At 49.9% G+C, this 22,293-nt stretch overlaps 1 protein-coding gene across 1 annotated transcript; it reads right to left on the reverse strand.

The window, feature by feature from the left end:
- Positions 1-1,659: 1,659 nt before the first annotated feature.
- On the reverse strand, positions 1,660-17,842 carry SLC35B4 (solute carrier family 35 member B4). Its single transcript, XM_067317546.1, has 10 exons — positions 17,699-17,842; positions 12,704-12,817; positions 11,565-11,667; positions 10,422-10,471; positions 9,689-9,770; positions 8,218-8,278; positions 7,011-7,120; positions 6,264-6,339; positions 4,689-4,764; positions 1,660-3,965 (listed from the first exon to the last, which is right to left on the reverse strand). Exons 1-10 carry the CDS (start codon positions 17,773-17,775, stop codon positions 3,719-3,721), a joined length of 996 nt encoding a protein of 331 aa, XP_067173647.1. The 5' UTR covers positions 17,776-17,842; the 3' UTR covers positions 1,660-3,718.
- Between the last annotated feature and the right edge of the window lie 4,451 nt (positions 17,843-22,293).

Genomic DNA, 22,293 nt, shown 5'->3' on the forward strand with positions numbered 1-22,293 from the left:
AGCCAGTTTGGTAAATAAGGATGGGGGGGGGGTGTTGGGGTTCAGACCAAGCAATGATTTCTACTGGACCCTGTTGTGCACCACAGAAGGACACTTGGGCGCAGCACTGCTCAGTGATGCTAGGTAGTCTTCATCAAAGTCCACCCCGCTTTGCCAGACCTGTCCAGCACCACATGGTGTCTTTAGGATCAGAAACTGAAGTGAAGCTGCAAGACTGGGAAAACAGCAAGAAATCCAGGATCTTAGAGCAGGGCCTTTCCTGCGGTGGGGGGGGGGTCTTTCCCTTTCCTGTGGTGGGGGACAGCCGAGATGCTCCGCAAGGAGACGGTCAGCAGTGGCTTACAAGGCTGCCTCTGCTTCCCCAGGGCCACTTATTTACTGGGCTTTTTTTTTAATTGGTGTTGCCAACAAAAATCCAGCTGTAGCTTCCTGCCAATGGCAGGGGAGGGAATGGTCGTGTTTCCCTCTAACCCCAGCGAGGATGAGCCGTTCCTACGTTCTCTCACATTAAAGGCAGGAGAAATTCTGTGTCGACTTCAGAGCCCCAATAATTTTCCAAATACCATCAGCCGATTACCATTAGCAAAGAGCGGAAGGAGAAACAAGAGCAATACGCTAGGAAGAGGAGGCATATTTATTTTGTTAACAAAAACCAACCCAAAACAAATAAACAAACAAAAAAATCCCAAACCTAACCCAAAAGCTCTGGAAATCCAGAACACTGGTCAAAAAGCATTCTGGATCACTCACTTTCCAAGCACCTGCTAAAAACCTGTGTAACATCATTACAGTGTACATTAAAAACCCAAACAAACCAGTGCCACCAAAGTGAGTAGTGCGTGGGACCTGGGTTAAAATACTTGTTTTGGCTAACGGGGCACTTCTGCACGGACCTTTCCTCCATCTTATGACCGGATGAGCACAGCTGCTCTCCTACAGCAGGAAGGGAATCACTGCCACTTCTGTGACGTTTAACAATGAAAAATATTCAAAAACACAGAGATTGCACTGTAAACAGTTTTTTAAAAAAAAAAGACAACAACAAAAAATACCCCATCCTGGATGCTTCGTTCAAGTGAAACCCAAGTACAGCACATGGTTTAAAAAAAAAAAGAAAGCCAAACACCTCCAAACCTACCGGCATCACGCAGAAATTGGAGACAACATGCAGTTTGGCTCATACGAAGAATTAGCCAGGAAGTCATCTATGTACAGTTACGTTACAATCACTCAGACGCCTGCTCAGCTATTGCTTTGCTAAATCCCTAACCCAAGCCACCGAAATCACCGTCACAGCTAGTCACAGCCCCTGCTGCCCAGCTGTGAATGCGGCTTCTGCTTTCAGCCCAGTGTTATACTGGTGTGTTTAAGCTTGGATGAACAACCCCACCTATGAGTGCCCCCGATGCTTTCGCACCGAGTTGGGCTTGGGTTGCCTTCCCCAACCTTGCAGGCTCAGCTGAAGCTCTGTGTAAATAGTTTTTTCCCCCTACTTTGAAGATCAAGATGTGGAAAAAAGGTTTTGCATCTCTTTGGGTCTTCCCCAGAGCCTGTGCAAACAGCTGGAAGCCAGAGCTGGACTGAATTACCTGTCTGGCGGCAGCTGCTGGGGAACAGTCTCCCCATCTAGAAAATCCTTGGAAATAGCCCATTTCAAAATGCAAGAGGTTTTACAGGTGCAGGAAAAATCAAAACCAGAAGGGAAAAACTCTTTTGGCCTGAGCCCTCCCGCCTGCTCACGGTTTTATCATTTGCAGGAAGGACTGACCTTCAGATCCCGTCAGCATGAATGCAGGTTTAACGCTGATGGAGCTGCAAACACCGAGGCTGGAAGCCATCGGGTCGTCCAGTGGTGAACCAACGGTATAGTCACTGTCCTTATTTGTCCAAGCTCAATGCAAACGAGACTGATATTGCCGGATACCTTAAATACCATGGCTGAGCAGGGGTGGTATCACGATGATAACAATGTGCTCCAGGAAAATCAAGACAGCAGAAAATTCAGCGCGTGTGCTCCCAGCTGCTCTGCAGGAACGAGACAAGGCTGCGTGCTCAACCTTGCTCTGCCCAACCACAGCTCCTCGACCAGCTGCAGCTGCTGGTCCTCACCGCGCTGAGCTAAACGCATCACCTGCATGCACAGGGAAAGGCACCCACAGCTCCTATGGGGCCCTGCACAGTCCCCATAGGGGACCGATCCATTTAACAGCCCTAAAACCAGCTGGCACAAGACCGGTGGCTTTATAACCTGTACTTTGCTTGGAAGCACAAGTCCAACAGGGAATGCCTGTGCATCGTTGCTGCTCTCAAATCCTCTCTCCCACTCATTTGGAGGGGACATCAAAGGACTTTTTGCTGCTTTTTTGCTCTCTATTCTGCACTGGAGGCAAGATGCGCAGTGAATCCACAAGCTCCGGGTTGTTCGGATGCAAGTGAGCTGGCCACGCATCCCATTCGGCTCGGCCGGCTGGACTCAGCATCCCTGCTCCGGGTGAGCGGTTAATGCCAAGGGACGCCAGACCCATGCCGGATGGATGCTGCCATGCCGCAGGGCACTGCCATGGGGGCAGCCCTGCAGAAACGCCACGAGGGAAGCAAATGCCCAAGGAGCAGGAGAAGAAAACGAAAGGGGAGAACTGAGGGAGGTAACCAGGTCCTTCCTCTTTGTGAAGGAGGAGTAAGAACAACCCTCCCACTAGCAGCAGAAATAAGCTCAGCTGTACTGGTCTTTCTTAATTTTCTTAGCACCACCCACACACTGAGGATGGGGGGGTGTCCCTGGGGGACCACAGGCCCGTTGGGGCTCAGCACAGTTTGTGGCGCTGACTGCTGGTTACGAAGCCCCTATGTCCACACTCGCCATGAGGGGACAAGGAGGAAGAAGTGACTGAGAAGTGACCTCTGCTAAGGACCTCACAGAAACACGAGGAACCCATGATACCCCCCTGCCGGTTAGGTATCTCAGGGATGTCTGAGGAGGACTGAGCTAAGCCTCGACAGCACTTCACCATCCCCTTGAGAAGGACACGGTGGGATTTTCTGTCCCCTCAGCATCACCCCTTTTTTGGTTTCCTCAGGTTCCCAGTTGGGTCCTGCTACAAGTGATGGGGGCTCAGTGGCCCCGAGCCATTCCCCAGTGGAAGATCTGCTGGGGAGACTGCAAGGCTCTGGAGAAGGTGGTAGCTACACGCCTATCCAACGCTTTCCCAGCAAAGGTGGCAGGATCGGGCAACAAGGACTCAGATTAACAACCAGGCCTGGCATTTCCAGTGTAACTAAGAATCTGCTGCACTAACAACAGTGTCCAGCAGTTCCCCGTGGCTCAGCTATCCACTGCAGCAACCTGGATTCTCATGGACGGCACCAAATAGGCTCAGGGTCCAGCTTGCCAAAGCTGGGAGGAGTGCACAACAGTACCATAACAGGGTTGGGCACCTAACAGCTGGGTCAGCCTTTACGTTATTTAGAAAGGGTTATTAAAAAAAAAAAAAGTGGAAGGAAGAGGGATTGCATAAAAAAAATGCAATCTTGCGAAAATAACCATAACCTCCCTCCATGATCCAGTACACGCTGATCCCTGGTGGGGGCTTCACGTTTCCCAGGAGCTTGGCACAGCCAGCACCTCCCCTGTGTTATAAAAACAACCCCCCTCTGGGGGATTCCCTACTGCTCTGCTCTATAAAACATTAAAAAGGTCCCTGCAGAGAGTCCCCGGCCGTTATTCCTGCTTCGGCCTCTTCCTCCAGCGGGCCAGGAGGGGCCCGAGGCTGTTCCACACCTCCGTGTACATGAGAGTCCCCACGAAGACAAAGAAGGTGCCCAGCCAGTGCCAGGCCGTGAAGGGGTTGCGGAAGTAGAGGATGGAGAAGATGAGGCTGACGAACTTGCGCAGCGTCACCACCAGCGTGACGGTGAGGGAGGTGCACTCCGTGGTGAGGATGAAGACACCCCGGATGCAGACGTATCTGGGTGGGCAGAGGTAAGGGGGCAGCGGGGCTGAAGAGGGAGGGTTGCCTGTGCAGGCCTTTGGGAATGCAGAAGGATGGGGCACTGGATTAGCCCCACCACCCTCTCTCTGGGACAAAACCACGCTAGTTCAAGCTGGAGTGTCCGAGCCTTCCCCACACTGTAGTACTAACCCTTTTCTGTCCTTCTTGCCCAAACCCAGAAGAAATTCCCTTTTAGTTACACAGGGAATAAAATTCCCTTCTCCTCAGCTCAACATTTCTACCATGTAGGCAAAGGGTAAATGGCACGGAGGGTTAACTGCACCAGCCGTGTAACCAAGGGAAGCCAAAATAAGACTTCTCCATTTCAACCCTGCAGCGGATCAGCAACTGGGGAGGAAAAGAAAGTCCCCTCTCCTCCCCCAAGAGGGCAAAAACAAGGCAGATGAAAGGAGGAGGTTTCATGGAGGAGCATCAGAAGTAGGAGGGCATGGTGCAACATGCACGGAGCTGTGCAAATTTGATACCACTGTGGCAGGGGAGCCTAGCTGCTCCACTAGCAGATTTCAGCTGTCCTGGAAAAAACAGAAGCCCCAGGTTAAATTCCACTCTTCTTTCTCCAACAGTAACATGAACATCAGCTCCCAAATGCAGGGAAGGCTCAGGACCCTCACCCCATTCCTCCTCCCCCACCCCACTGCCATCTCCGCAGCTTGTCCGAGTTGTGCATTCAAAGGATACTGAGTGATGACGTTCATGAGGAGGTAGAACCACATGATTGGCAGGGTCAGCCCAATCACTGGGACCTGGAATGGCTCTGCGGGGAGAAAGGGAAGTGAGAAACTCACATCCAGCCTTGGATCAACTTCCAGCAGTGCTGAGACTGTGTTACGTGGTCCGCTTTGAAGAGAAGCCACAGGAGGCCAAACAGTCAGTTCCTACCCCAGAGATATCAGCCATGTGAGAGACCTGGAGCGGGCTTGCATGGACAGAAAGCAGGATCAGAGAGCAAAGCCCTAGAGATGGGAGGCCCATCAACATCAACAGGTTGAGGCAAACGCTAGCTGCTGTAGGCCTGGCTGCCTGGGAGACGTTACACCTGCATGGGCTGGAAGGGACCAAGGTCACTACCCTGCTAACGCTAAGGAGAGATGCAAGGAAGCTGAACATGCCTCTCTCCTGTTGAGGATGGACCATAACCTGTGACACGCTGAAGCTCCATGAGGCTTTTGCTGCATTTGCAGACTGAAATGTGGGCACGTTTTGATTTTGCTCCAAACGGACAATTACCTTGTTCTTACTGCAATAAATAACAAATACAAGAGAGTGTGTAGATGTTTCAGCATGGACTTCTGTGGGGAGGAAGGGAAGACAGAGGAAGAAGTAGGCTAAGAAAAAGGACTTAAAAAGAAAAGATCTGTCTTGCTGTCTTGTATCAGGACTTTCCCATTGTCAAAACAGGATGAACGAATCATGCAGTACCAAGTTGCTCGGAGAGGCTCCCAGTGCCAGCCTGGGAAAGCCTGCGCAGTACGAACAAAACTTAAGCCAACGGATCAGTGTTTACACCCATGGCTGAAGATCTGGTTCTGTTACTCCTGTTTTGAACTAGCATGTTCCTTTCCCCAGGAGTCACCTATCTCATGTTTTCATTAGGTTTTCCTAGAGGAGAGGGGTGTAACTTGCTAGAAATACTTTGCAATGATATTAATGAACAGGCTAAAGTGATCTATGCATGCAAACATCTCTCCTCCCAAAGGGGATTTTGAGAACTGGTGAACCCATCCAGCAAAGACCCCAGCAGTTTCCCAAAATCAGGAGCAGCATATAGGCAGCTCATCTACATTGGAAAAGCCCAGTGAATTTTACTATTAAACTTAGGCAGACACACAACTGAAGATGGATGAGAAATATGGCTGAGCCCAATGGGTGTGCGTTAATGAGAAACCAGGGTTTTAACCAGAATGATCCAAACCATAACTCATGGCTTAACTTCGTCACCTGCAGTGGCACCAGGTGAATGGCCTGGGGTACAGGCACGTGCAGTGTCAGCAGCCCACTGCCTGTGGCCAGGCTCTTAGCAGTCATCAGCTATCACTTGTCCAAGCGCGCTGGCATCTGGCCCACCATGGAGAAGAGGCTGGACAATGTCCTCAAGGCAGTGTGGTTTTTTTTCTTTCCTTCCCACCTGCAAAGGGCTTGAACACCCAGAGGCAACAGTGTGACTTGCACAACTGCCGGCCTGTGAGCTTCCTAAAGCATTTCCCAGAGGAGAGAAAAGGTACAGCAGCAAGGATCCATGTGTGCAACACTCACCAGACTGGCTGAAGAGGACTGCATGGTGGTAGATGTTTGGGGCAAGGAGGAGAAAGCCGGGGAGTGGTAATGCATGCTGGAGAGAGAAAGCAAAAAGGCAGGATGTCAACACATTACGTGAACGCTCCCCCCACTCCCTATCTGGGGGAAACACGCCTCACACATCTCCACAGATGAGGGCACACACTTCACTGCTCTGGCATTACAGCACGTGATCCTTTGGATTCCTGCCTCAGGAAGGCTGCCTGTCTTTAACGTGTCCCATGCACCTATTGCACCAAACCACTCATTCTCTCTGAGGAGCAAAGAGGAAAGATGGGATCAAGAGGAGTCTACTAGCAGCCTGTAGCTTTCTTCCTGACCCATTCCCCTCCTGCAGTACAGCTCAGCGTCTCTCTTCCCCCTTCAGCTTTTACTGTGAAACTCTCTACCTTCCTTAAGGTGTCCTCCATGCAAAGCACCATTTTAGAGAAGTCACCAGACTGCTGCTGGAAGGGGGGCTGCGGAGTAATTACAGTGGAATTCAGAAAGTCAAGACTCCTATCAGTGCGTTTAAAATTCGCTACATGGGCTGCACCTCCACGGGAAGCTTTTGGGAGTCTGAAAAACACATGGAGCTGACACTGTTCTAGTTTGAAATAGCTCAGTGCTGTGTATAGGGCTTTGATTGCAGGGTGGGAGGGGAAAGGACTCTCTTCGGAGCCGTGTCCGTCCAGTGAAAGCAACAGAAAAGATATGGTGGCTTACATTGTAAAACAGGGCCTCTTTGGAGTGCTTCCCAAACTGCTTATACAGCGTCTCCTGGAAAATCCCCATCCTGGCAGACATGAGGAGGGCGAAGGTGAGTGCACCGATACCTGGAACAGAAACACAGCCTTGCAGCGTTGCCCGAGCGTGGCACACCTCAAGTCAGCCAGCTCAGGGATTCCCACGATTTGGCTTTTGCTGAAAGAAAACAGTGAGAGAAGCCAAAACATCCAGAATTGGTAAGATGGGGGGAACATTCAAAATGGCCTCGGGGACATAGGTACCTTCTTACAAAGGTTTCTGTGCCCAAGAGATGTCTGAAAAGATCAGCTCTTAAAAACAAGTAGTCGGACCTGGCAGGCAGACTTGGTGGCTGCCTCGGCAAAGAGATTACCAGGTACACAGTTGTTTGTTATTAGTGTTATAACATCAACCCCATGTACCCTCAAAAGCCATAAACAAATCTGGGTTGTAGGTATAAAAATAGACTCAAGCACCAGATTGTAGAGACTCCTCCATGAAATACTGTGCTGAATGTACACTTCAGCCCCTCTCCCTCACTGCAGCATAGCTCATAGCATGAGATAAATCGGGCAGGGAGGGTAGGTAGGGAGAAATCAAGCTGATGTCTACAAACACGCAGGTCAAACTTGTGTCTGATGTAAATGTACAGAGTTGGGCTATTAAAATGGTGGCTTTTTAAAAGAAAAAACCCTCCCTGACTTCAACTGAGGATGAGATGTACTTGTCATGACACTATTTCATGGTTACCTGCACAGAGAACTTGTTTTCTAGCCTATGCAGAGATGGGAATGCCTCGCTTCAGAGCTACACCGGCAATATGGGACAGTGGCTGGAGTCTGCCCTTCATTTAATACTAATATGATTTTTCATTTATTGCTGGAAAGTATTGTGCAAAACCGTAGACTCATTCTGTTACTAAGCCACTGCCTGATAGAAATGCTTTAGTCGTTATATTTGACTCGATCAAACGAAGGGAATTTCATTGCACAAAGCCACTGAGTGCCACAGAAATGCCATTCTTTGCAAACCAACATCCATTAGATGCTCAGCACAACTTAACCTCAGTTCCGGGACTCCCACCTCAGTCTGCTTCGCACAACCACACAGCCAAGGATCAGCCATCCGAGAGCAGAGTCCTGCCAGTATCCCAGCAAGGCTGGCTGGAGATGCGGCACTCACATACCTAGCATCCACCACATGAAAGCCCGGAGTCCGTCCTCTTCGTTTAAGCTGGAGTCAGATGCCTGGAGGAAGGAGACACATCACACAGTCACTGTGAGCCACCATGTCCCGCAGTTCATTCAGGCCTGTCTCGACCTCATTTTTGGTTTGTGTATTGTGCTCCAAGTAAGCCCATAAATCAAAGAGTGCCCAAGGTCTCACATTCTCTGGAGTTGCTTTCCTGGCTGAACAAAGGAGATGGCAACCACAGCACATTTCACTTTCATCTTTACTTTGGGGAATCCACCAGGTTCCAACTGAAAGCGTAAATGTCTGATTGAGAAAGGATCTTTCTCAAGAAAATGCCCTGGCACAGCCAGAGACTGAGCTTTTCGACAAGGAAAACATTCAGTGTCTCCTAGCAAGCTTTCACAAACTGCTCATTGGCAGGAAGCTCTGTCTTCTTCTCAGAGGTGGTTGTGCAGGAGAGAACAAGAGCTCTGGCCAAGTTCTGGTCAGGTACCTAAACCAGAATTCTGGCTTGTGGTTGAGACGTTGAGGGAACCAGGCCTGCAGACGCTGCTAGCCAAGGGCAAAATGCTAGATAACGTGACTTGGCTCAACTCTCTTTCACTGTGGCTTAGGGCAAGTTACATTACTCACATTTACCATGAGCTAGTCTCAACTCTGCGTGCTGCATCAAATCCCCGTGCCTGCTGAGAATTAATGTGGATTAACGCAGAGCAAGGCTGCATAGCACAGACCTTCCTCAGATACCCCAAGAGTATAAGCAGCTATTAAATGATGGGGTTTAAAAGGTCTGGCAGCCTTGCTTCATTTCCAAACTCTCAGAGTTGGATTAAGTGAAACCAGTTTTCACTTGACCACCTCTTTATACTACTTTTCTGTCTTTAGTTGTTTAGTTGTCAAAACCGGGAGGTGCGTGCTGACCCAAGAAAAGCCCAGGCTGGTGTTACACACAGATTTCCTTCACTCCCTCCCATTCTCCAAGCACATGCACTTCATTTCAAGGGTCACAGAAAGTCACGTTGGATGACAACAGGCTGGAAAATTCTAGCTTGAAACCTGACAGTTTGTTCTGTGATAAAGACAGCGAAGTTTTAAGATGGCTGGGTTTTGTCTAAGATTCACCAGCTCCTAACAATAAGGGCAAGAAAAAAAGAGCTTGCAGCTGTTATTGTGTGGGAAAAAAATAATGGTTCATTCTCAGCAAAAAGTAACCAGAGTAACATGGGATAAAAGGCAGCTGTAATTAAGTTAAATCATGGTCATGTGTGAGTCCCTTCTCTCCTCCCTACAGGTAAATAAAGCAACCAGGAACAAGTGCATGTGGGGAGCAGATCTAGAGCTAGGAGATGTCTTGTCTCGCCACTAATAGCCAGTCAAAAGCAATTACTGATGAAGATGCCCAGGGCAGTTCTTCCTCTTAATAAGGTTCATGGCTGTGTCCTCAGGCCCTTTACAATCCTTACCACTTGCTTCGCAGACATGAAAGTGCAGGTGAAGATCCCCACGGACACCAAGGCTATGGATGTGTATTTAGATATGCTGTACCTGCACAGGGGGAGAACAGAGATGTTAGTGACGCAGCCTGGCCTCACGGTGTTCATCCACTACTCCCTGGCAATACATTTTGCTCCACTGAGCCAGTATGAACCTGAGGTAATGGGCACATACTCATTATCTAGCCCAGTACATGACTGGGGAGAGAAGGCCAACGTACTCCAACCACAGCAAAAAGGACCATTCGGACCAAGATCTCCTTGCCTGTAGAAAAGGATCACTCTCAAATCAAGCCAGCGTGGGTCCTTCCATAGTGATGGAGTGGCAGAATATGTGCCCACAGCCAGATCCCAAGCAGCTGGGAGGACCCTGCTGCCCTGTCCATCAGGAGTGATATTGGACTCACGCAGGCAAGAGGAAAGAAAAGGGCAAACTTATAGGGCTGCAGTCCTGTTTAAAGGCTCTCTTCAGTCAATGCTTGTCTTAAATGAAGGAGTGAGGGGTGGTGGGAGGGCAGAAGAGGAAATTACTCAGGTCTCTAGTCCATGCCTTGACCATTTCTTCCCACATTTTTGTGCTCCAGTTTCCCCACCAATAAAGCAAGGATATTTAATGGGAAAGGGGAAGTCACTCAACACCAACCAGGATTAAATCAGTGGCAGAGTTTTCCCTGATGAAACAAGAAAGGTACCTGCAATTTACCTTTTTTTCAAAATGATGACACCTAGAGCCATGCTTGCTATGAGAGAGCCCTGGGGAAAGGAGGAGAGAAGGAGAGAAACAAAACAAAAGGTCAGTGTGTCAAATTTTCATGGATTGGGGCTCCCGCCCGGAGAAACACAGCATAATTGATACAACTAACACAAAAACACCAACAAAATGCCAGGACAGGAGCATGGAGACGGGCAAGGTTGGGGGAGTCTCCTTTCAGCTAGGAGCAGGAGAGAAGTCGAGCTGGGTAACTTGGGAACAAGGATGCTGGAGCAAAAAGGCTACTAGAATCTCTTTGCCAGCAGGTCTCTCCCTTTCTTGGCTCACTCCAGTGCCTGCTACAGACCAGCATGCAGCCAAATCACTATGATTTTAACTGGGAACAGCAGTATGGCTCTGTAGATTGACTGCAAGACACTTGTGGGCTGCTGTTCAAGAATCATCCCTCACGGTTAATATGGGACAGGGCTCCTAGAGTGCTGTCTGTTTTTCTTCTTTTTAAACTATCTTTATTTCATGTATCTCAATCCCATAGCGTGATGTGGGAGAACAGCCCCTGGCCCAGCAGATCTCTTGAACTCAGCTGTTATTTCCAAAAGCCAGGCTCCATTTTCTTTGATTTTAACAGATGTTTTAGCCAGACACTCATCTATAAACACTTAAGTGAAGAAGATGTGCTTTCAATAGAGTCTTCCAGAGCAGAGGCCCATGTGGTAATAGTATAGGTGGAAGACACCTACACTATGACACGAACCACCTGGTTTAGCTGTGTGATGGAAGGGAAAGCTGCATCTCTCTGGTCAGCAATTCAGCCCATCCGGGGCTGTTAGCCAGAGCTTGGTTTTGTCATCATTACTTCCTCATCACCTCGGAAAAAGTGAAGCCTGTTTGAGCCTCAGTTTCCTCATCCGTCCAGTAACCTTAACGGTCAACATTGAAAATGAGAACCAGAGCTGAGCGTTCAGAGCAAAGCTGCTCTCCCCACAACTTAGCCGTAATTCAGTATTTGCACAGGGTTGTGGTGTCCACAGGGGATGAGAGGGTGGCAGAATATGCGTGCCAGGAACAGTGCTTGCAGAGATGATGAGAAGAGACATCACAAGAGGATGGAAAGGACAGTATGGCAGTACTCACTGATCTGAAGATCATGTGCAGTGGCATGGCGATATTTAAGTTCAGGGCATAGTTATTCACCACACTCACAGTGAAGAACATGGCCACCATTATGAGATAGTACCTGAAACACAAAAACAAGGTGGTGGTTGGCAAAACCAGTTCACGGCTGGGCATGTACCTCCCACGTTCTGGGAACACATCGGATGGTGCAAGGACAGGCCTGGAGCTGAGCTGGGGCCCACCTAGCTCTTGGCTCTGTGACAAGGACTAATAAGGAAATCAATCCCAGTGTGGATATAGCGGGGAAGTCCCTGAAAGGGGACGTGAACAGACCTGCACCAGCTCAGCTCATGCTAATCCCAGAGGGAAAAAAGCTGAAGATACACCAACTGGGATCTCTTAGCATGGACTTCCTGCAGACACCTCTTTCCTAAGGACTGTGGTACAAGACAAGGCTTGATTTGAGGAGATTCAATTTCTGCCAGCAGGCATCGCTACCTCGAGTGGAAGGAGAGACCATTTAAATCTATCTTGAACACTTCCACGGTTCTATACCGAGGCTATAGAGCCACCCTGGCTCTGCAAAGTGGAGCTCCCAGCAGCGATGAAGCCCTGAACAGTGCTAAACTTGCCCTCAGCTTTCTGTCATGAGGATCTCTGCACAACGCTCTGTTTTGCCGCCTGCTAGGCGGTCTGCCAAGGAGCACCACAAAACCTCCTCACTTTACATGAGACACGGAGTGCCAGGGAGGAGAGCGCAGACATGCCAGGCTATTGCTAGGACAAGCTCAGCCCTGATGGAGAAGTGCGAAAGAGGATTTGGCTAGATTTCCGGCAAGCCTCTCTCTCTCACGCCCGTTGCACCATGCCCCAGCGAGACAACGAGCACTTTGAATGCAGCAGACTCGCACTGTGCAAAGTGTAGCCATGCTCCTTGGGTAGGAAAGTATCTGATAGCAATTTCCTGTTAAGTATTCTCGATAAACGAGGGTTCATATTTTTACCAGGCATGACAGGTTCTCAATGAGGCTTTGCGAATGCCGCAGAATGGATGGGATTTAGACAGGATAAATGATAAGCTTTTTTATTAAACACTTCTTGAGATAATAGATAGCCAGTCAATTTGTGCCTAGCGAAAGCTTTTAGATCAACTGTACCTTATTGGTATGGCCGGCCGCTTCCTCCCAAAGTTGGCTTCGAAGATAAAGCCTTCCACCGCGATAAATAAGAACTGGGAGAATGTCACTATGTTCCCACATCCTGGAAACTGCCTGCAGATGTCAAGAAGAAAGACAAGCAATGCCATGGAGTATGAATACTGCACTGGGCTGCAATGAAAAGAGGTTAGCGGCTCACATTCCCAGAGTGAGCATCAACCTGGATGGCCTTTACTATCTTATATATCCAGGTTTTCACGCTTTGTACTGAGCTTTTCAAACTCGACAGAGTACTGAAAGTCACACAAGGGGTCCAACCTCCAAGAAGAGGCCCTGCTGGCTGAGCATCTTTCTCCTGCCAGAAAGACGTGAGCACTGCAGTTATCACTACCTCGCTAGCAGAAATGACAACACCTCTGAGCAAATCAACCTTGTGCGACTGATCTGAGGGAAGAGGGATTACACACGAGGGCAAGACAGCCTGTAACAGCCTGATGTTAAACACACACTCCCTGCGCACAACTGTTCCTAGCAGGCACGCGTACCGCAGACTCTGCCTTCATTCTAAGAAGCTTACGGGAAGCAGAAGAGGATTTCCTGGGAGGCACATGATCAAGCTCAGATGGGGCTATCATACATCAGGAATCATGCACAGAAAGCTTTTTGTCATTTGCAGCTGGAGATAGAGGAACTTGAGTGAGTGCTTCCCGTTTCTCCAGTGCAAGCCAGAAACGGAGGCCAAGGACTCACTGGAGAGGCTGCATGGTGCTGAGCCCCACTCTCCACACTGTTGCACAAGCACATGGTTTGCTCACCCAACATGCAGTCACAAGTAGTTACAGATTGGATCTAGACCTGCTTTTGCAGAACGCAAGCTGAGAAGTATGCTGGAGAACAGGAGTAACCAAATTGTCACCTGGATGGCAGGCCTGGTCTCCTCCAAAAGCTTTTCTGTTATCCTTCCAGCTTCCCAAAAGAGGCAGCAGCGCTCTGGAAGATGCAAAGCTGCCCAGGTGCTGACTGGCAAACCACCACCCCTTTGCTGACTGCCTGGCTGGCTGCCACCAAAAAGCACCTGGAAAGGCCACCGTCTCCCTGCATTTCCCATGGGGCAGGCACTAACCTGAGTCTTTATCCGCCCTGACAACCTGACAAGCATTTATCCGCCTGACAATTTTCACATTTTTCAGAGCTCAATTATCTATGAGACTTCAGGCCTTGCTGTGCAACGTAATAGGAAGTTCAAGAGTTACTTGAGGGAAGAGAAGAGATACTGAACCGGTGACAGAGGCCAGGCTGCAGGATTGTAAACCTTATCTCTGTAGGAAAACAGAAAGCAAGCATAAACTTGGAACAGACCAAGATTGTTTGCATGCATTACTCTTATTGTCCTCACAAGTCATTGATCTTTGCATTCAGTCTCTTGCTGTACATATGACCTCACACTATCAGTAAAGCGTTGACACAGGGTTATGTATTGATTGATAATGAAAAGACAAACAAAAAAACCTCCAGGCTGCATCCGCCCATGTCTTTGACTCAAAATCCTAACACATTGATAGGCTTAAAAGAAAAGACAGGAAGTCTGGAGGTATCAACCAAGAACTGCTTTAACTGTAGCCAACTAATATAGAGTCCTCCAGAAGTAATGTAGAAATCCTACTAAGAGGGAGTACTGTACAAGAGAGAGCAACTCAGAGCACACAGCACAGCATTACTCTAGCAGAGGGGACTCACCACGGATGTGAATGTTAATCTTGTAACTTAAGAGGGCTCAGCTGTGACTTGGGAGCCTGATCTAAACCTCAGAACTTGCCCAAGCAGTCTACAAGCATGTTGCATGGTCCCAGCGGAGATGGGGAACAGCTGTTAGACCACAGCATGAGGCCAAAGAACTGACCACAAAGCCAGCAGCAGCTCTAACAGCCTGATGCGCATCCCAAAATTGTCATCCTGCCTCCTAGGACTGAACTGCCTGGACTGTTGATGTCTAGCAAGTGGTTGGATGAAACTGCCAGAGCGCGGCTCTCACACTGACGCTCAGCAGAGAACAAACAGAATAGCTCAATTTCTGCACACCAGTCTGGGAAACCTTAATGCAATATCCGCTCCTTCAGACAGTTCAGCACATCCAAATCACTCTTCCAAGCAGGATTTCCATCTGTCACTGCAAAAGGCTCTGCATTTCAGAGAGAGAATTCCTGAGATGGCCCCTACCCACCCTGCGGAATAGTGAGACCCGCCATCTGCACCGTAAAGGGAGGAAGTCCTGTTGAGGTCTACCATGCAGAGCTGCAACCATCTCTACAGGGAAGACGGCTCACAAGGACACAGCTTCAGAAGGCAAAGTGCAAAACACTGGCTTTCTAATCCGGCCTGTACGTACGTTGCACACATCACTTAGGCATCACCGCATCACCCTTCTCTGATCCCACCATCAGCTGTAACCTGCTGCTCGTAACCATTTTTGTAGAGCTCCACTGATTTGAGGGCCTCCGTTTCCCAACCCAGAAGCAGCACGTTCAGCAATGGATGTGTCTAAGGACCCAAGGGTGTGGGAGCACTGTTGCTATTGTCACTGTGACAATGGCTAATTAAGTTCTGTCTGTGGCTCAGACACAGCTGTAAAGACAAACCCCCAGGGTCAACTAGGAAAGGCCGATAGCAGAATGGGTCGCATTGATCCAAACGAGGGAGATGGGATGGACTGGATGGCCTTTCTAGGCCCTGTCCAGGCATCTCTCTGTGATTCTGACGGGGCCTTCTTTAACGTGCTCTTGAAAACCTCCAGTGAGGGGTTTCCATGCTCTCCTTCTTAGGGACCCACTCCACTACATTCAGAGGGAGCAAACCTGTTTTTTGGTCTGCTTTACATCCCTTTCACAGGAATTTAAGCCCATTATTTCTGGTCCTGTCTTCAGAGGCCAGCAGAACAATTTATTTCCTCTCCTCTGCAGCCACTCTCCACACATTTGAAGCCTTTTGTCTTTCCTCTGGCATCTCTAGACTAAACAGTCCTCATTCCTTCACTCTTTCCTCATAAATCCTGAGGAAATTTCTTCCAATCACCTATGTTGTTCCTCACTAGACTCTCTTTGCCTGGTCCCTGCCTTTTGTGTGATCCTGCTCCAGGAGTACATGACTTTCCTTGTCATGGGCAGATTCATCTTCCAGAGGGACTTTTCGCTCCAGACAGCACCAGGACACAGAGAAATACCAACTGTTATCCCAGTTTAGGGACTGAAGGTGAACAGGGTAAGGGAGGAGCACAGGAATGTAGCTGCTAGAAACAGAGGAATTCCTAAAGTGAATGAGAGGAAATGTTTAAGAGAAGCTTGTGTCTGAAAAGCAGCTTCCTTCCTAAATAACTGCAGTTGGACTACTGTGATTTGCTGCTCAAAATCCCTTCTGGGGTTTAGACACCTAATTCACCCCTTTGAGTAGGGCCAAGTGGCTTGCTTCTATTTTAAGGTCTGGCCAGAGGAGGTGGCAAAGCACATAAAATAATTTTAAATGAATGCTTTGAATCACAAAAGCCACACACAACTCTGGTGGCAAGCAAAGGGAAGAACCTGTATCCAAGCTCTCTTCATCTCAAAGGGATTCAGACTGTTCCTCCTGTCTCCCAGGGCAGCAGTCACACTGGCAATGCAGAAAACCTGGAGGGGACCCACTTCAGCTCCCTCACTGATGCTGCAGCACAAGCCGGACAGGAAAGGCAGAGCCTGACTAAGCAGCTTAGCGGTTAGAGTAATTGCCCAGAGGAAGGACAACTTGCCCGGGAAGATCTCTCCTCCAGGAACTGCTTCTTGATTTATTCGGCAATTGCTGAGTGTTTGTGCAATCTTGTGCGAATGGACTCATGTCCTGGCCTCCCACTTCCAAGCAAATATTCTCACCGCTGGGTTACAGAATCAGGCCCTGTTTTGCACTCCCTTTTTCCCTGCCCGAGCTGGGATGGTGATGGGTGGGGAGGAAGTAGGGACAGGTTTCAACTATTAAACCTCTGAAGCCTGGGCATGATGGTAGCGCACGGACACTGTACTGAGTGATCGGTCAGGGGATGCCGCTCCACACTAACTTGATACGATCGCAGACACGCAACTAGTCCAGTTATTACTTTTTTTTTTTTTTCCAGTCAGTTCTAGCACTTTTGCGCCCTGGCAACAAAACCAATGGGCCATCGCTTTCTCCAAGCCGTGCCTGCCTGGGACGTTTATGCTCAGACGTACCCCAAGGGCTGGCCCTCCTCTCTCTGCGGTCTGGCGGTTCGCCTCGCTCCTCACCGCTCTGGCTTCACCGCCGCGTGACGCTGCTGAAGACCGCGTTTCCACGCGGATGGCGTTCCCGTGCCCCTGTCCCGAGGGACGGCTTGCAGGGCACGCAGCCCCAAGCCTCCTCCTGCATGTTTTTCCTTTAGGATTTTGACCGTCACTGGTGGTGTCGGGGTTGGGGGGGGAGGGTGGGAAGGGGTGACGCTTTGGGGCCAAACTGCCGTGCGGTGCAGCCCGCTGTCAGCGGGCCCAGGAGATCCCCGGCAGCCGGGCGGGATGCTTGACGCCTCGCCGCGCCAGCAGGCCCAAACCCACCGGAGGGAAACCCCCAAAACACCCACAGAAACCGTGGGTTGGCGACCCCCGAGCGGCGGGGGACCGGCTGGGCGGCGAGGCGCAGCTTGACCCCCCCCGCCGCCCCCCATGCTGCCAGGGGGCCCCCCCACAGGGCCCCTTGGGGGCTGCGGCCTCCCTCGGGGCCGGCCCCAGCCCCATGTGCCCCCCCCCCAAATCCTCTCAGGGACCCCCCCAAACCCCCCGGGTGCCACCACCGCTCCCCCCGCGGCCCCCAGCCCACGGCACCCGCCCCCAATCCTGCCCCCAACCCTACCCCTGACCCTGCTCCTGCCCCCAAGCCCTGTTTTTGCCCCCAAGCCCTGTTTTTGCCCCCAAACCCCATTTTTGCCCCCAAACCCCGCTTTCCGCCCCCACCCCCCCTCACCTGGCCAGCAGCTCCAGGAACACCACGTTGCTGCAGCAGCCGCCGAACACCAGCCCCACCGCCACGGCCGGGTGCATGGTGCCGCCCCGAGCAGGGAGGCGGCGTCCCGGGCCGCCACCGCATCCCGCTCCCCGGGCCGCGGCCCCGGCGGCGGCGCCGGCCCCGCCGCCCCCGCTTCCTCCCCGAGCCCGGTAGTTCGTTCCCCACCCGCCGCCCGTTCACCGCCACCGCCGCACCGCCCCCGCGGGGACTACAACTCCCGGCGGCCCCCGCGCCGCCGCCTCCCTCCCCTTCCCCTCCCCGGCGCCCCGCCGGCGCCGCCGGCGCCCCCCGCGAGGCATGCTGGGGGCTGTAGTTCTCCGCCTGTCAGAGCGGCGGCGGGCGCTGTGGGCGGGTAATGGCGGCGCAGGGCTCTGCGCTGAGGCGAGGAGGGAGGCATCTCAAACGGCTCTTCCTCGCTGAGGAGCAGCCCCTAATCCCCGCGCCCGGGGAGAAAACGGGTTTAAATAATGCAGTCAGGCTTGCCTAGGGGCTTCGACGTGAAATCAGGCTTGGCCGAGGCCTGCGGGCGCAGCCTCCTCGGAGGCCGCCGCGGAGCGTCGAAGGCCGCGGGGAGCCCCGCGTCAGGCCGGTCCCGGGGGCTGACGCCTGCCCGTGTCCGCCTCGGTGCTCCCGCAAAAAGCCGGGATTGCCTCAGTGGCAGTATCGGAAACTCCATGTTTGGGTAGCGCGGTAGCAAAATTGGGGAAAAAAATGAGTTGTTTCTTTGGGAGGAGATGCTGGCGAGGAAGGAGGGTCGGGAAAGGGGAAAAAGGATGGAAAAGAGTGGAAACGGTGTCGCCGGGGTTGTGCATGGGTCCTGCGCATGGCTGGCGCAGGACGGTAAACCTGACGCGTTGCCGTGGCCGTGCCGCACAAACCCCTCCAGAAGCAGCAAGGGAGAAATAACGGGAGCAATAACCCATTCAGGGTGATGGACTAAGTTATATTTCCGGACACGGCCACGACACGGCTGCACGTGTCAAGGTCAGAGGGGAGGACGCTGCGGTACGTGAGAGGGGAGGGATGGGGAGCTGGGACAAGGAGGTTTTCGGTGTGGCAACGCACCACCCCTCAGAGCTGCTGCGCAAGCACGGTCTGCAAAGTCGCGTTTATTCGTTTGCATTCACGATTTGGTACTGTGACTTCCCTAATCAAGGATGAAGATGCTGCTGTGTCGGTCATGGTAAAGGAAAACAGAACAGCTGCTCCCAGGAACCTGCCCCAAGATGTGGACTCTCCCGTCTTACCGTCCTTACACTTTCAGTAGGGCTTATCGCGATAGTGTCTATGGCACTTTCAGTTCTTCTTTGTCCCTAGTGGACGGTGTTGTTGCCTGATGCTGAACCAATGCCCTGTTACTCTTCATTCCTATGTCCTAGAACGTGCTTCTGCATTCCTGTAGTTGGATCAATGCGTGTTTTCCATTGTAAACACAGCTGCATATCAGTCGGGGGTGAAGTTTCTTTTTTTTTCTAGACTTGTGTGGAGCCTTGCTGAACATGTAACAGCATCTGTCAAAGCCCGCTGTGATCAATAGAAGCCAAAGTGGTCAAAAAGTGGAATTTCCAGGCGGCAGATGTTTTGGTTTTTTGTTTTTAAGTAGGTTTTGATCTGAACCAGACCCAAATCATTTTTTTTCTTCTTTAAAAATTACCACAACCGTGAAATCCCATGAAAACATTACAAAGAACTGTGGTGAGTCCAAAACTAAAGCACTTTTGTGTGCATCTTTGTGTGTCATTTCCGGCTCTTCAATGAAAGTGACAGCCTTGGCAGCTTCTCTGCTGCTAATAGCAACTAATGACAGGGGCAAAATTGCCAGGATTGCCCATTTCATTTGCTCGCTGAAAGGACTTCCACGTTCCTTGGCTCCCACTTAATGCACAAGGTCTTTCTTAGAGCCATACAAGCCAGGAGTTCACCTCAGCAAGTGTTGGTCTTGCATCAGGAAAGCTTTCGGTGCCTGGCATCAAGCTGAAGTTTCAGGACCTCCAGGCTCCCAACCTGAGGGCTGGAAATCAAGACTGGTGGAAGCCCGTGTCCTCAAGCTTGCAAGTGCTGTGACTGGAAGCCCAGGAGCTGTGGCAGTGAAACCCAGAAATCCTGGAGTGCCTTGTGGGCTTTGCCTACAGGTAGAAACCCTGGGACCTCTTGATAAAAGCACCAGAGACACAAGTGATCTAGGGCTGCCCTTGTGATACTTCCAGGACACCTGGCTTGGGACATATGCTCTAGGAGGACAACGTGAGTGCCAGGAAATGATGCTTCAGCATCAGGAAGACCCTCTAGGAACCCCACCGATTTTGCTGAAATCTTGCTTTGTAGTTGGCAGAAGTTCATTGCTCTCCCATTTCACAAAGCATTTTGGTGTTTTCTGACCTTGATTTAGGGAGGAAGGCTTCAACTGACTTCTCTGGGCTTCCCATCAGGTCCTTTTAAATGGTTTATATATTATTAAAAAGTACCATGGCTCATTAGCAACAAACAAAGAAGATAGCTCAGGCTTGCTGGCGCTCTGTAATGTCTCCGGGGTTTTTCTACTTCCACATCCTCAGCTGCTGCACAGGTCAAAATGATCGATTTTTCTGTTCTTTCACTAATAAGTTTTTGCTACCTTGGGTGCTCACTTCTTCTCCTTTTATTTGCTTTCTTTGTGCTTCAAAGAGGTGGGAGCTGAGGTGGTTTTTCTGCCACAGTGACTGTGCCGCACCTTGGTTCCTAAATGCATTAAGCTACTGAACAATTTGCTTCTTTTGAACTCCTCCAGCGTATCAGTAAAAACAAAATCTCAGCTCATAAAGCATTTTGAGCCGTTCCTTGTAGCCTGGCACCTGTGGGAGGGCAGTCTTGTCTGGGCTAACAAGCACTTGACATCCTTTCTAATGTTATAATTCACAAGGTAACTTCTGAGATGAACTGCCTGGCTGAGGAGAGTGCCCAGTCTGTTGGGTTCAGGGTCTAATTCTTAGGGGATGGGTGCTCATATCTTTGCAAAAGCTTCCAGGTCACCTTTCTGTGGGCCTGGAAATGTAGTTGCTGGACTTGCCTTTTTTCTCTGGCCTGGGTGAGATCACCTCATCCAGCTGTGATAACGGACCAGCCTGCTGAGTTCCTCCTTTGCAGGTTGTTGTATTCCTCACAAGTGATCCAGAGTGGATCTAATGGTAATATTTCACCCCCATTAAGATCAGTGTCTGCCCAAAATTCGGTTCACATCAATTATATGTAATCAAAAATAATGATAAAATAATATCAGAAAATAGAAAATTTAAAATTATATTAACATTTAAAAATATCGTTTCAAAAGCTAGTTCAAAATGAGTTCACCTAGGTTGTACAGAAAAGGCACAAACCCGGTGATGTCAGTGTAAACATCTGATGAGCAACAATGATTTGTCAGCCCTGTCTTTCTACCAGGAGCCAATTCTACACTTGTTGACACTGCAGCAGAGTTGTCTTGCATACCGTGAATGGACAGCAATGTTCTTGAGGCCATAGACTTGCAGTGATAATGGTTGAAGGACACAGACAAGATGAGGTTTGTAAGTTGAAATAATATAACTTGAAAATTAAATAAACTTTCAGCTTCGGGGCAAAAGCTTTTCTTGTGTGCCAAAGGCTTATCTGCTTTTTTTTCCAACAACAGCAGATGCTCTAATAAAAGATATTACTTCTACCTACAAACATCATATTGCCTCTGCCAGCATTATTTTGATTTTCTTCTGAGATGGCTGAAATAAAACAAAACATATTTTCACATCATGGAAACACTGGGGAGTCTGTTTCTGCCCAAAAAGCAGGCCTGGAGGGGAGTCTTCTCTAGCACAAATCTGTAGCACTTCAAGGTTTGAATAAGTCCTGGCAGCATTTGAGTTCCTGACTTCTGAAATACAGCTCAAAGCAAAATTGTGGACTCTTAGTATGCTGGATGAAAGAGTGTGTGTTGACTTACTGAATACATCAGAAAACCTTCTTTCAGCCCTGCTTGAGAACTGCATTGTGTGCAATCTCCCATGTGTCAGCTAGAAAATGAGAAAAGGGAGTTTAGGAAGCCAGATTTGTTTTGCATTTTGCCACTTTTCTCAGCTCCAGCATGCACACAGTCAGGTCTTGATTCTCCAAAGGGTCATAGATTTTTTATCTTTGTTTTGGGAACAAATGCAGTGACGGGGAAACAGACAGAGCTGTAAGTTACTTCTTGAAAAGTTCTGTTGTTTCATTTCCAGAAAAGTGTTTTTTGAGTCTGTTAGGTATGGCAAAATTTGACAAAACGCTAGGACTTTGACATCTTGACGCAGGCAAAAAGCTTGTTTCTCAAAGGTGTGCTTTCCGGGAAAGGCTGTCTCACTCCCTTCTTTTCTAATGCGTGACTTTTTCTGAAGATTAAACCGATCATGTTCTTAATACATGGGAAGTAAATCAATCAAACTGATTTTGCCTGTTTTCATAGTCAATGTCTATGTGACTCCTGCCAGAAAAGGGCAGCTAATTCTAACACAAACAGATGTAGCCAACTGATGCACAGAGGCTATGGGGCTTCTGCTATGCCTGGT

Source organism: Apteryx mantelli, chromosome 1 (genome assembly GCF_036417845.1).
Source record: "Apteryx mantelli isolate bAptMan1 chromosome 1, bAptMan1.hap1, whole genome shotgun sequence".
NCBI lineage: Eukaryota > Metazoa > Chordata > Aves > Apterygiformes > Apterygidae > Apteryx > Apteryx mantelli.

Excerpts from the sequence above, each read along its gene's own strand:
- SLC35B4 (XM_067317546.1), bottom strand. The coding sequence starts at position 17,775 with ATGCACCCGGCCGTGGCGGTGGGGCTGGTGTTCGGCGGCTGCTGCAGC. Across the intron at positions 9,771-10,421 it reads GTCATCATTTTGAAAAAAAG|GTACAGCATATCTAAATACA; the intron begins GTAAATTGCAGG and ends CCCCCTGTGCAG. Across the intron at positions 4,765-6,263 it reads AGTCCTCTTCAGCCAGTCTG|AGCCATTCCAGGTCCCAGTG; the intron begins GTGAGTGTTGCA and ends TTCTCCCCGCAG.